At 38.7% G+C, this 13,402-nt stretch overlaps 1 protein-coding gene across 2 annotated transcripts; it reads right to left on the bottom strand.

Annotated features, from left to right (window-relative positions):
- Positions 1–872: 872 nt before the first annotated feature.
- On the bottom strand, positions 873–8,476 carry LOC139445323 (small ribosomal subunit protein mS25-like). Of its 2 annotated transcripts, none has more exons than XM_071226446.1 (5): positions 8,447–8,476; positions 7,323–7,481; positions 7,032–7,138; positions 4,363–4,450; positions 873–1,996 (listed from the first exon to the last, which is right to left on the bottom strand). In XM_071226446.1, the coding sequence occupies exons 2-5, from the start codon at positions 7,457–7,459 to the stop codon at positions 1,810–1,812; spliced, it is 519 nt and encodes a 172-aa protein (XP_071082547.1). In that variant the 5' UTR covers positions 7,460–7,481; positions 8,447–8,476; the 3' UTR covers positions 873–1,809. The 2 variants fall into 2 exon arrangements, with proteins under 2 accessions (XP_071082547.1, XP_071082546.1); XM_071226445.1 differs by lacking the exon at positions 8,447–8,476 and adding an exon at positions 8,324–8,437.
- Between the last annotated feature and the right edge of the window lie 4,926 nt (positions 8,477–13,402).

The raw sequence follows: 13,402 nt of genomic DNA on the forward strand, positions 1-13,402 counted from the left end.
AATAAGTTACTGATTTGCTAATCGGATACGCAGGGTTACTTCACAATATTGTGATGATACGCACAAGTTTTATTTTTGTAGCGTAACTGTAATGTTCGTTGCGTATTTGATACGCTTGGATGTTATTTGACTGCATATTTCTGCATTTCTGATGCATATTTCACGCAGATACGCAGCTTATCTGGAGCTCTGATATCAATCACTGGATTGTCTGGTCCAGGCTTGAGTGTTTACAGACCACTGTCATATAGCTGGAATATTGCTGAGTGTCTTATGTACCATACCTGTGAACATCCGGGTGGTTAGGTCTTCAGCAACCCATGCTTGTCGTAAAAGTCTGTTTTAACACCAGAACATAACATTCTACCTTTTTATCTCCAGATACTCAGGACAGAAGCATAAACAATAGAACCCCCATGACTATCTTGTTCTTTTGCACCAAGCAGGCCAATGTCAAGCTTGTCTTAACAATATAAGAAAATCAGTGATTATATCAAGACATTTTGAGAAAATGTAACCCTGGTATAATTGTGTCACAAACAACCTAATATGTTCATAATTTTACACCATAGTTCCAATTGTTTCACAGTGTAAGAACTTTTTTAAATATTCTACATTTGAAGGTGTTTTGGGGTGAGGCCATATTAAATGTAGAGGGTGATTTAGTGAACTTTGTTTCACTATGCAGTCAGCAATATTGACAAAGACGCTTATCAAGGTGAGCTAAATAATATCCCATTTCCTTTTCAACTCGTTTCTAAACATATCTAACTCACTTTCACACAAACACATGTTTTCGTAAAAACAACAACATGTAAGTATGTAAATGATGATATAAGTTTATTACACTACAAAGAATTTAATAGCTGTGTATGATAATTCACTTCCTACACATATCTGTCACTTTAACATTGGCACACCTGACATTAGGACTAGCACTCAAAGATGTCAACCACCAAGTCTCGTTGTCCAACTTTAGTTGTTGAACTTATTATATTGATCATGTTTTACAATCTGCTGCATTAGATAGAAAATAGAAACAATTTAGAGAGAGTGAGTGAGTGGAGCTTAAAGCTGCTTTGAACAGTATTTTAGTATATCACGGCATGTCAGCTTGATGTGGGTGGGACCCAGAGTGGTGCCAATAAGTATAAGTCAGTGAGTGAGTATGGTTTTATGCAGCTGTTAGCAATATTCCAGCAATGTCATGGCTGGGGATACCAGAAATAGGCTTCACACACTGAACCCACATCGGGAATCGAACCCGTGTCTTCGGCGTGATGAGCAAACGCTTTTACCACTAGGTTACCTGACCATCCAAATAAGTAAAAGGATTCGAACCATTGATCATAGGTTTCTGCCATTCATTTAGTGTTTGAGCTACTAACCTCAAAGGTTTCAGCACAAACTGAAATTGCCATATGTTAAAGCCATTTATTCTACTATTGAGAAGGGGCAGTCGGGTAGCCTAGTGGTTAAAGCATTCGCTTGTCACGGTAAAGACCCGGGTTCGATTCCCGACATGGATACAATGTGTGAAGCCCATTTCTGGTGTCCCCGTCGTGATATTGCTGGAATATTGCTATAAGCGGAGTAAGACCATACTCACTCACTCCTATTGGTCTAAAAGGTCTGCACACATTGAACCCATGTGAGGAACAAACCCAGGCCTACGTGTGACGCTTTAACCACCAGGCCACGCCTCCATCCTTTATTCTACTAATCCATCTTCTGTGGCTAACCATTCTCTGTACATTTCTGTCCATGATGACATCTTGCACACACAAACACACACATTAACTATAGTTGCTATGATTCTTCCACATCTTTCTTCTGAAACTTGTATTTTCCTCTCAGTTCTTTCTTCAATGGTACCCATCCGGGGCAGGGCACCTGTCCAGGGATCTCACATATACACTGTCTCGTGGAGCTCATGCCAAAGTTGGCCGGGTTAGACGTCTTTGCCTTAGCAAGAGCTTCAGCCCTCAGTGTGTCCCTGAAATAAGAGGGACAGACATTAGATACATGAATTAAACTCCAATATGTTTTTGCGTTAATGGAGATATAAACGTAAAAAAATGTGCAAAGAGTGCACACCGTGTTTTTACACTTATAACTCCATTAATACAAAAACATATTGAAGTCAAGTCTTAATACATAAATACATCAACAACTTCACTGGCTGTTTGGATAATCAGCAATACAAAATCATTGCGAAATTATCAAAACAATAGTTGTTATTGTTAATAATTCTAAGTGATGTTTTTCTTGCCTGGCACAGAGGAGAGCTGTATGTGCTATTAGGGGAACAACTAATCATGTTGACAGTGAAGAGGACTTCTGTGGGAAATCTTAGTTATAGTGTGATAGCAGCCAAAATATGTGAGTTATGGTAATGATGTAATAGAGATAGAGGATTCGTAAGAATTAAGCAACACAAGCCCTGCCCATTCCATTATCGACCAATCAAGAAAGAGCAGTCTGTTAGTGGGTGTGGCTGTTTTTAGTTAATTGAAAATTTGCTTGGTTAGCCAATCAAATCCCACGGAATCAGTTGCAATCTATTTATTCAGATATATACAACTTTCTTTACATTTTGAAGAACCACGGAGGATTAATAGACTTAAACAGTTGTGGCCATATTGAAGATATTACCAAAGGGGATGACATCACAAGAGGGGACAGGCATATCAAGATTCAGCTTTATTGGTGCATTATCGGCCGACCTGTTATAGACAATGGAACAGAATGATAACAGAAGAGAATATTTGGATATGAAAAGGCCAGGTGTGGAAGGCGGAGACGGACGCTTGACCGAGCAAAGAGAGATAACTCCCAACAGCAGCAGCAACAGCCAAAACCATGTGCTCTCTACTGTTCAGCAGATCAGCTATATGCATTTGTGTCCACCCACGGAAACATGAGGGCTGGAATGGGCTCCCACTGTTCAAGCATGCACCCTAGCATACAAGCGAAACCTTATCGGTCCAGTGCCCGTCCAAACCTTGCCACCGAGCACCAAAGGTGCTAGGCCATCCACACCTTACCCAAATCAAACTGAGAAAGAAACAACAAAATAACATTCAAATGAATGAAATTAAATAAACTTTACAGGGAGAGAAATTAAATGTTATTAAATTGGTAATGATGTAATGTGTATCTCTCCCCTGCTCCTACCAAAGTTTAAGAATACCTGAAAACTGAAAGAATGGACCTTGTAGTTCTGCGACATGTTTCGCAAACACGCCTGTTCAGGTTTTTCCTGGACAGTTCTAGCTCCTTCAAGTTACGTTCTTGCCGCCAGTTGCGCTGTGGCAGCATCCAGGACCAGATTAGGGTGATGTCAGGCAGTACCAGTCTTGCATACAGCAGATCTTCGTAGATGTCCCCATAGAGTATGCTGCATTTTATCTAACCCAAGTTGTTTGAGTGAGTGAGTGAGTTGGGTTTAACGCTGCTTTTAACGTTATACCAGTTATATCACAGCGTGTCAGCTTAAAGTGGGAGGAAAGCCCGAAGTGATGCAGGTCTCAGATCTTTACAACTTCAGTGAAACCCACGAGCACAGGTATGGTGCTGACAAACCTAGAAACATAATCGGGGCAAACCGGGATTTCGAACCCTGAATCATAGGTTTCTGGCATGCCCAAGGGACGCAACTATGCACAGCACAGCAAATCGCCGCGCCTTAGACGACTGCGCCTCCCCCCCCAAGTCGTTTGAGCCGAGATGAATAAGAAGGTACTTGGGAGGGCTTCCAGCGACAAGGAGATCTTGCAGCGCCGGCCTGAACTTCTCCCAAGTCCACCCCGCTGGACTGTTATGTACGTGTAATCGTGTACTGCAGCAGTTACAAGATGGCGAAGTGAGTGTTTTTGAAATGATGTAATATATATGACGTCACTTGAGAAACAAAACAGAAAATAACAACCAGAAGAATTTGTATGGCAACAAGGCCACATGTTATCGTTGTGGTTGTTGCATATCATAAAGTGAAGGCTGTTATATTATTACAGAGTCACAGAATGTATAAATATATTATGACTGTTACTTAGTGTGACCATGTAAAGTTGAATGTGGCTCTGTGTATGAATGGATTAGTGTGCGCCTATGTGTACTTGTGGATGAAAGTTAATACATGATATGCATGGAATCGAATTAAGATTATAAGTTAAGTAGATTATCAGGCGGGCCAATAACATCATATCGCTACATATTGCTAAATGACATTATTTTCTTCTGAAAAGATGTCTACAGCAGTCAATAGACAAACAGGCTGTAAAATAAGCTCAGTTGACATTTAGTCAGATGGGCTAGTGATAAAATCATAAAAGTTTTAACTGAATAAAGAGCTACTCTTACGATGATTTGCAGAGAATGTTTTTGACGTGATCATGAATATCATCCTTATCTTGAGTGTCTACATCCACCAAAACTTTCTTTCCACCATCTGAAACAACAAGTACCATTTAGTGCAGTGTAAAACCATATATAAACCTCACAGAAATAGACACAAGATGCTGTCCTGTGTAAGAGGGGGCCTATTCATGAAGCTGTCTTAGCTAAGACAATTCTTAGCAACTTATGACAAAATTATGACTGTTCTTGAAGCTGTCTTAAACCTTTTGCAATGTTACCTTACTTGTGACACAAATCTTAGCTATGACAGTGAGCTCTTTGTGATGGAGGTGACTTAACGGATATCAGTTATTCAGAGAGTTCATGCGTTTGAAATTAATACCAGCATTTATATACTAATGGGATAAAGTAACTTCATATAAAGTGGTGTAAATGTTGTTTTTTAAAAAACGACATAATAGTTGGTCCAAAGTTTTATGATCAAATCCATAGACAAAACCCATACAGAGTAACAGAAGACAGAGCGGCCTAAAGGAGGGGTGGTATCACAACTGAATTAACAACATTAATATCGGGTGTTGCAACCTTTTGCATTGATACAGGCGGGGCAGAGTGCGCATTGAAGACACCGGAGGATTGAAATCACTCTGGGGAATATTATTTGTCTTATTAGGCTAGCAAAAAAAATATTGGGCAAATGTCAGCAACTAAAGGCACTATAATGAATTTATTATGCTGAAAAGTTTACACTCTCTGGTATCCATATCGCAAGTGTCATGTCAAAATGAAAACTTGACACTTACAACGGTACGTTGACGTTAAGGGTCAAAGGAAGACTACTCTTCAAATCTTACACTTTAGAGGCCAAACCTTGTTGAAAATTTTAACTATAATCTTTATCAATAAAGTCACGAATGTGATCTAGAAACAGATTAATGTCCTTGCACATCACAATGTCAACTAACAAATTTCGGTACCAGAATTTCCTTGTGAAATATGTGAGGTGGGTGTTTGAAAATCCAAGATGGCCATTACTGATGGTCTCATATCAGGTCAGTATCAACAATCTTGGATTTTTACTGATGGTATACGGGCTCATGTGGGGTCAGTAGTTTGCTCTCTGATTGGTCAATCTCACTTTGAGGCATAATAATGTTCCAAATGTCAAGCAAAGATTGGTTCAACTGAGCTTGTGGTTCCGGCTGGTTCAGGTCCTGTTGTAGGTGTTGGTCAATCTCATCCCAAAAGTACAATGAGTGAGTGAGTGAGTGAGTGGGTTTAACGCCACTTTTAACAGTATTCCAGTTGTATCACGGCGTGTCAGCTTAATGTGGGAGGAAAGCCCGAAGTGATGCATGTCTCAGACGTGAAAGCCACGAGCACGGGTATGGTGCTGGCAAACCTAGAAACATAATCGGGGCGAACCGGGATTCGAACCCACAATCATAGGTTTCTGGCGTGCCCAAGGGACGCAACTCTGCACAGCGAATCGTGGCGGCTTAGACGACTGGGCCACCCGTGCCCCCCCAAATGTACAATGGGGGAAAGGTCTGGAAAAACACCTGGCAATTGCAGTAAAAAGGTCTGCAGCATGTGGTTGGGCATATTTCTAATGCAACGTGATGTGACGTCCCTGCATTTGCACAAAGGGTAGACCATGATCTCAAACGATGTCATCCTGGTACCATACACCATTCAAATGGTCGCGATTAAGAACATTTCTGACACGAAATCATTTATGCGTTCTTCTTGTTTTCGAAGTATCAATTTGAATCACAGTTTAATAAAATGAAATGTCAATGTTTGAACATAAAGCAGACTAATTGTTTGGCAAAATATCTATGGCAAAGTATGCCGCCATCTTGGATGAAGATAAGATAAACTTACAACAGGTATACAGGGGTAGAAACTAACATATCTAGTCCACTAGTCCTTGTAATGATAACATATAGCAAAAGCCTTAAAAATTTCTACTAGTCCTTATGATACCTAACTATTGGGCAGTTTGGTAAGGACTACAGGACTAGTGCCAATTTCTGACCCTGGTATAGGGCTATCTTAGATTTATGACAATCTTACGATATCTTAGGGCTATAATAGTTTCGAAAATAGGCTACGATAGCCTACGATTTCCCTACAATACCTTTATGATAATTTTAGGGCTATGATCGTTTCGAAAATCTAGACCCTGAAAACGGGGACTTTTGTCACCAGTACATGAAAAGCCGGTGTTTACAGTGTTGGGATATGCAGACAATTTCTTTGTTAGTTGATTAACACCGCATGATATATTCCAGCTATTAGACAGTGGCAATTGGATACTAATGCAGATAAGTATGTGTATATAAGGCGACAGTTTTCTACTTTGTGGGCAAAAGATGACTGACCACAACCGCTCTACCATGCTTGATTGAAAAAATAAACAGAGTGAGAGAGTTGGGTTTAACACTGCTTTGAACCATATTCCAATTGTATCACGGTGGACATAAATAAATAAATAGAAAGAAATACAACCGTAAATCTCTTAGCATGATAAGATAATAATTGATCAAATGCAGATAAAAAAAGTCTCTGGTCACCCAAATATAAAAATCTCTCTGACATAAGCACATACATACATACAGACAGACAGACAGCAATGGTTAGCTATGGCACATGAAAATGTCACTTACTGAGATAGAACTGCAGGAAGGGAGATGGTGTCATATTCTTGAATGTTACTATTTGGACTGATGGGTTCTTGTACTGGATCTGGGCCAGATGCCAGAAGACAAAGTCACTGTGAATACAAAATTATGCATCAAGACCCAACGACAGTCTTTCAAACAAAATTATCGAAACATTTGACTGGACACATATTATTAATGCTGGATCAGCCTCAAAATCAACCCAAATGGTGGATGGGTCCAGGGTATTTATAATGGACAAAAGAGGGTGTTTAAGGTCCAACACTCTCTGCTTACTAAGCGCCTTTGCTTGCTTTCTGTCCAGTGTTGTAATTGACTGTCATGATCTGCACTGTGTCTTTGAACACAAGCTGCCCACGCTGAAGATACTGCAGTGTGCGCCGGACAGGCGCCGCTCCTTTCATAAACGGCATGGCTTCTTTTGTTTATTCAGTGCTGAAAATAAATACAGAAATTGTAACTTATAACACTCATTAAATAACACTGAAATGGTTGTTGTCGGTACGGGTTCTGCAGATATGTACCCCACGTATGTACCCTTGTCAAAATCAGAATACAGAAAGGTACCCGGTTCCCGAAACAGCGGACAAGTTCATATTCCTCAACCCAAAACTGAAATCGGTTCATGTTGTAGTTCTCGTTCAGCTGATTGCGAGTGCATACTGGATAATGCAGAGCACAGTGGTATATTAGAGTACTATACGTACAACACTAGTTATGCTTGTTTTTGATACACGACACTGGAATGCATCTTATACAACAGTATGACAGTTCCCATCCATATTTAATGTGTCCTGCCATGTTTAATTTTACCTTGTTTTGGCGTCTAATACGTGTCGTATATGTAAGCGTTCAAGGTGCCAGAGGCAGAAATGACTCATCCTTTGTACCCTTCTGTATTCTGATTTTGGCTAGGGTACATTTCTGTATACAGAAACGTACCTGGGGTACAGACCTGTAGACTAGTACCTATGCAGACAACGACCCCATCAGCTTAAATAAGACATAGATTACAACATTTGCGTTAATCAAATTGGATGCGATATCGTAGAAAGTCTCGGAAAAAAAACAGAACATGAGATTATGTTATTGTTTGTACTTGGAAAAAAACAGAACATGAGATTATGTTATTGTTTGTACTTGTTTCCACAAATAACCATCATCAATATACACACAGATTAACAGAATAATGACCGGTGTACATGGCACTTTGAATCGTCATATTTCAAGTTCAAGATCAATTTTTGTTTACTGACAGGAATGAAAAGTAAACGTACTGAAACATGTTACGGTAGAAACAACTGAAAAAATAAAGCATATGCTCAGCAACCCCAAATATCATTACAGGACGACCAGTCCAAAGTAAGAGACACCTAATTTCGTGAGTTATATTTTCATACCATGCCTGGAAAACCGGAAGTCAGTTTGTGCCATAACTGAGTTTAATGTTTTGCGACACTTTTAAAATATACAAAACCATTTGCAAATAGGTTAATTGATATCAATGTATTACTTCAAGTATAGATTTGTTATACGTGTAATATGGATGCAATTTAAACCTGCTGCTAGAAAATAATGTCGTTATAACAATCCGGTGTTTCCTTTATATGTTTCCCATGATATATAGTACCTATCAACTTTGGACGTTTTCTCAAATCATCTCAATTTCACCCAAATCCCAATCCTATTTCATTTCATTTCACTATATTTCATTTGAATACAGATATGCGATGTATATTCAATTAAATGCGCATATGTTACATTGTTTCTAATACAAAATAATCAGTAAAATATTTCACAAAAATCCAGTATGGCTGATCTACTGCCGATGTAACGTTAAATTACACACACAAAAATCCCATATCGCTCCTGTTCTATGAAGCATTAAAGCCAAAACGCATTCGGCGTTCCTAGACCCAGTAGAGATTTGAACATGCATGACGCGGCAAAACGTTAGAATCAGCTCGTTATTCTTATGTCACAATTTTTACAATTTTCTCGCGTGTGTTGTCGTTCAACATAACTCATTTCGTTAACTATTTTGCATAATCTACATATGTAAGTTGTTCCAACTGGAATCTCGGCCAGAAGCAGGTCAGCTATGTGTGAATACCACTCTTGATTAATATCAGTTCTTTGATTATATATCGTTTGAAGATGAAAGGGGGGAAAGCCTACAGTAGGCCGTCTGCGATCACGGGTACAATACATACTGATGACGAAGCAACGAATCATACTCATGTCTAGGACTCTATCCGGTGATCAGCGGATCTTGTCTCGGCTAAGGGAGGCAACCGTGCTTCACGATTTGCGGTGCTGTATAGGCCATCGAACCATCTCTGCCCCTTTCACATTCTAAGATATTGCGTTGAACGTAACACAGTATTATGCTAGACGAGCTACAATACCATACGTGATATATTTACTGCCGTGTAAAAGAAAGCATACACTTGAAAATTGGATTTGAGCTAAAAGTTATCAAACCTTTTGAGGCTGAAAACAGTCGCCGAAACACAGCTACACAATAAGCGACTATGCTTGTCGTAAGAGGCGACTAACGGGATCGGGTGGTCAGACTCGCTGACTTGGTTGATGCATGTCATCGTATCCAAATTGCGTGGATCGATGCTCACGATGTCAATCACTGGATTGTCTGGTCCAGACTCGATTGTTTACAGACCGCCGTCATATAACTGGAATATTGCTGATTGCGGCGTTAAACGACAAACAAACAAGACGAAAACGTAGATATACTTTTGTTTTAGACTGCGGCCCCAATACGCTTCCATAACTAACACCAAGGATGGGGTAAGATTCCTACTTCGTACTTACATGTATAGAAGGTGAGTATATTATAACGGTAACGCTATTTTTTTCAGGGCATTATCATTTGCAGAAGCCCGAGGTCTTCCATTAACTGCGCGACGAAGGAGGTAAAGCGTTCGCTCATCACGTGGTAGACACGGGTTCGATTCCCCACAAGAGTACAATGTGTAAAGCCCACTTCTGGTGTCCCCAGCCGTGAAAATGCGGCGTAAAACCATTCTCATTCACTTATCGCTGCAACCTGTGCACAACTCCGGACAAGGCAAACCGCAGCACATGATTAGGCGTGAGCAACGCCTCAAACTATGATGATACATATATACGATGACACACAATCATCCAGATCACATGCCTGACCGCTCCATCTCGATTTATAAACAACATCCTTTTTTGTTCTGCCATTCCCGATCTACAGCTTCCATAGATAAATATATTTTCAGATATATATGTGTGACTAGTTAAATGGTCACAAGTGCAGTTTTTACATTTTTGAAAGAGGCAATTTTTTTCCGTCAATATTAACCACGATTTATGTAAACCCCTCGAACCAATACAAGAGTGGTTGACTTGGCAGCTGCTAAAACTCCTGTATGTGACATACTGCGCATGTATGTTACATCAAACCTGTGTAGTCTGTGAGACGAGCAATTTACATTTTATTTATTCTATATTTTGGCTCGTTAGAAATTAGCCTAAAACTATTACACATTTAGGCGAATATTGGCGAAAATGTAGATTATTTCCTTTCACCTTACAGTGAAACATCGTTAATCCGAAGTCTTGGCGTATTCCCGAGGCAAGGGAGGTAATTGAGTGTGAAAGTCCAGTTTTGTCGATGAAATCCTGGAAACCATGGAAATAAATGTAGAATTGTGGAATGTGTTCGGAATTATTTCTTATCTTGGATAACTGATAATTGTCATCATGGTTCCAACTTACATGTAAGTCTTTCTCTTGAACTAATATTTTTTGTCTGTCGTAATGATATAAAAACTGCAGGATGATATTTTTGGTCGGTTTTTACTTTTGGCAAAGTTTTACAGTATAAATGCAGATGTATAAAGATGAAATCAAGTTTATATTATTTAAAAAAGGAACTGACTGAAAGATAATACATTGAAAGAACAGTCCATGTCAGTAATAACTCTCTTTCCAAATTTATACCAAGTGTGCAATGTATCACTGTTTGTTTGCTGATTGACCTTGTGTATTGGTCACCTATTACTGACTTTGGTATATTTCAAATCTTGTTGGCTCCTAATCACTTGTCACAGTGGATTACGTCATGCTACTGATATAGGAACTCTGGGTTTGTTTGTTTTTTGTTTAACGCCGCACTCAGCAATATTCCAGCTATATGACGGCGGTCTGTACCAGCCGATCCAGTGATTGACACATCATGAGCATCGATGAGCTAGTGAAGAACTTACTATAATGTCTTGGATATTGGATATTTCTAACACCCCGTTCACATGCACCTCTATACTTATGTGTGTATATTTGCATATATGTGTAAATATACATACTTGGGTATACTTGTCACGTGAACGCGTTTACTCATATGTGTATATTTACACCAGGGGCACATTTCAATTTCAATGTCTTTATTCAACGTACTGAGGAGGCCACAGGCCTATAGTACGATCATGATTACAGGAGCACTTGGTACAATCATATAATTTCCAAACTTGATTTTCTTTGAATAAAAACATGATAAATGTACATAGAAAGATTTCTTATGGTTTCAATGTTGCTAGTGATCAGTAATAGTTTAAACTTAAATGTACAATGGTTTACATGAAAATATTTTGGTAAATATACTTTTCTTAGTTCATCATAATGTGGGCATACTAGTAAAAAGTGATACTCGTCCTAAATTAATCCTAGGTCACATAGTGGACACAGTCTATTTTCTATCGGAATATTTTTATATCTACCTTTTTCAATTAAAAGATCGTGTGATGAACATCGGAATCTTGCAAGTGCTACCATAATTTTCTAAGACTAACACTGAAAAGGTATTGCTCTGCAATGATATATGACTTGAAACTGCTATATAACAGGGACTTTGGTGAACGCGTTAGAGTTGCATTCCATGACTGAAAATATACATCTTTTAATCTTTGTGTTATAGCATTTATGAACAACTTCGGATAAGCAATATGTCTAATTTAAAAATGTAACCCAAACTACAATTATTCAGCAGGTTCCTTAAGTCGGTTACCCAATTTGTTTTGCCATTGCTATCATACAAACACATCATATTGTAACATTTCTTAGGGAATCTTGATGAAGGCATATTAAGTAGTCTTATCCAATATTTTATTATTTTCAGACGTGCTTCTATGCACAAAGGGACTCGTCCACATTCACCTAAAACCATCACGTTTGGGGTATTCATTCTAACTCCTAAATATTTCTTACAAGCATATAAAAGAACTTTTTCCAGAGCATCTATTTGTGTAAATCTCCAAATTTCTGTCCCATATAAAAGAACGAGTTTAATTTTCGTGTCAAATATTTTGAAATATATTTTATAGTTTACAGCCAACATTTTTTAAACTACTGAACATGCCCAACAGGGGCACATTTACATTGTGTTCATAATGCTGGAGCAGGTGCAGATGTAAATGTAAATGTAAATTTACACTGTATGTATGTGTTGTAATATGAACGTTTATGCCAACGTCAGAGGATGATCGAATTAATATATCAGTTGATTTGCCAACACCAACAGACTGTCAACAGTTCTGTATTCTATTCAGTATACAGCAATACCAACTTTAATGCCCACATGCAGAGCCTGGCGAACGGTGTTTTCTTTGGGTTTCCATTTGAGTATAGATTAAATTAAACACATGTTGCTCTATGTGAAGATTTATGTAAGGTAACTCTCTTCTCATGTGACTTTTATTGGAAAAAAACATTTTCATGTCGAAAGACGTGAACAGACTGATGGATACCTGTGCCTTACGCCATACAGTACCTTATTTACACACCTTAGTTAATGTGAACGCATACTAAATTTACATATACCATGCATACGTATATAGTTACACACGTGAAAAATTACTTACGTGAGAAAATGTTGTGCATGGAAACGGGGCATAAGACAAAAAAAATATTGCGAAACGCTTTAAACAATGTACAAAAAATCACATAAGGCCGCTTAAAACCAGGGAATAGAAACCGTCAATATAAAAAGTATTTAAGATGCCAATATATTGTAGTTGTGCTGGAGAGCTTATGCGGTGTGTGGACGCTCTTTCGATTTCCATCACATAAAATACCAAACGGATTACACTGTACGTTAGCTATATTCTCACATTATCATCAACTACACTTAAACACGCTAATAGCATTCATTATTACGTGCGAATTATGTCATCGTGGAGAACTGGTTTGGTAATTCATGCCACGTAAAACTATCTGCGCAATAGCATCTAATTACAATGTGACGCAATAAACGAGCACTTGCTAGCTGGTATAATGTTAGGGGGAGCAATTTGTACTAACACCGGTTACAGCAG

The sequence above is a fragment of the Haliotis cracherodii genome, unplaced genomic scaffold, assembly GCF_022045235.1.
Source record: "Haliotis cracherodii isolate W230 unplaced genomic scaffold, xgHalCrac1.p SCAF_6, whole genome shotgun sequence".
Classification (NCBI taxonomy): domain Eukaryota; kingdom Metazoa; phylum Mollusca; class Gastropoda; order Lepetellida; family Haliotidae; genus Haliotis; species Haliotis cracherodii.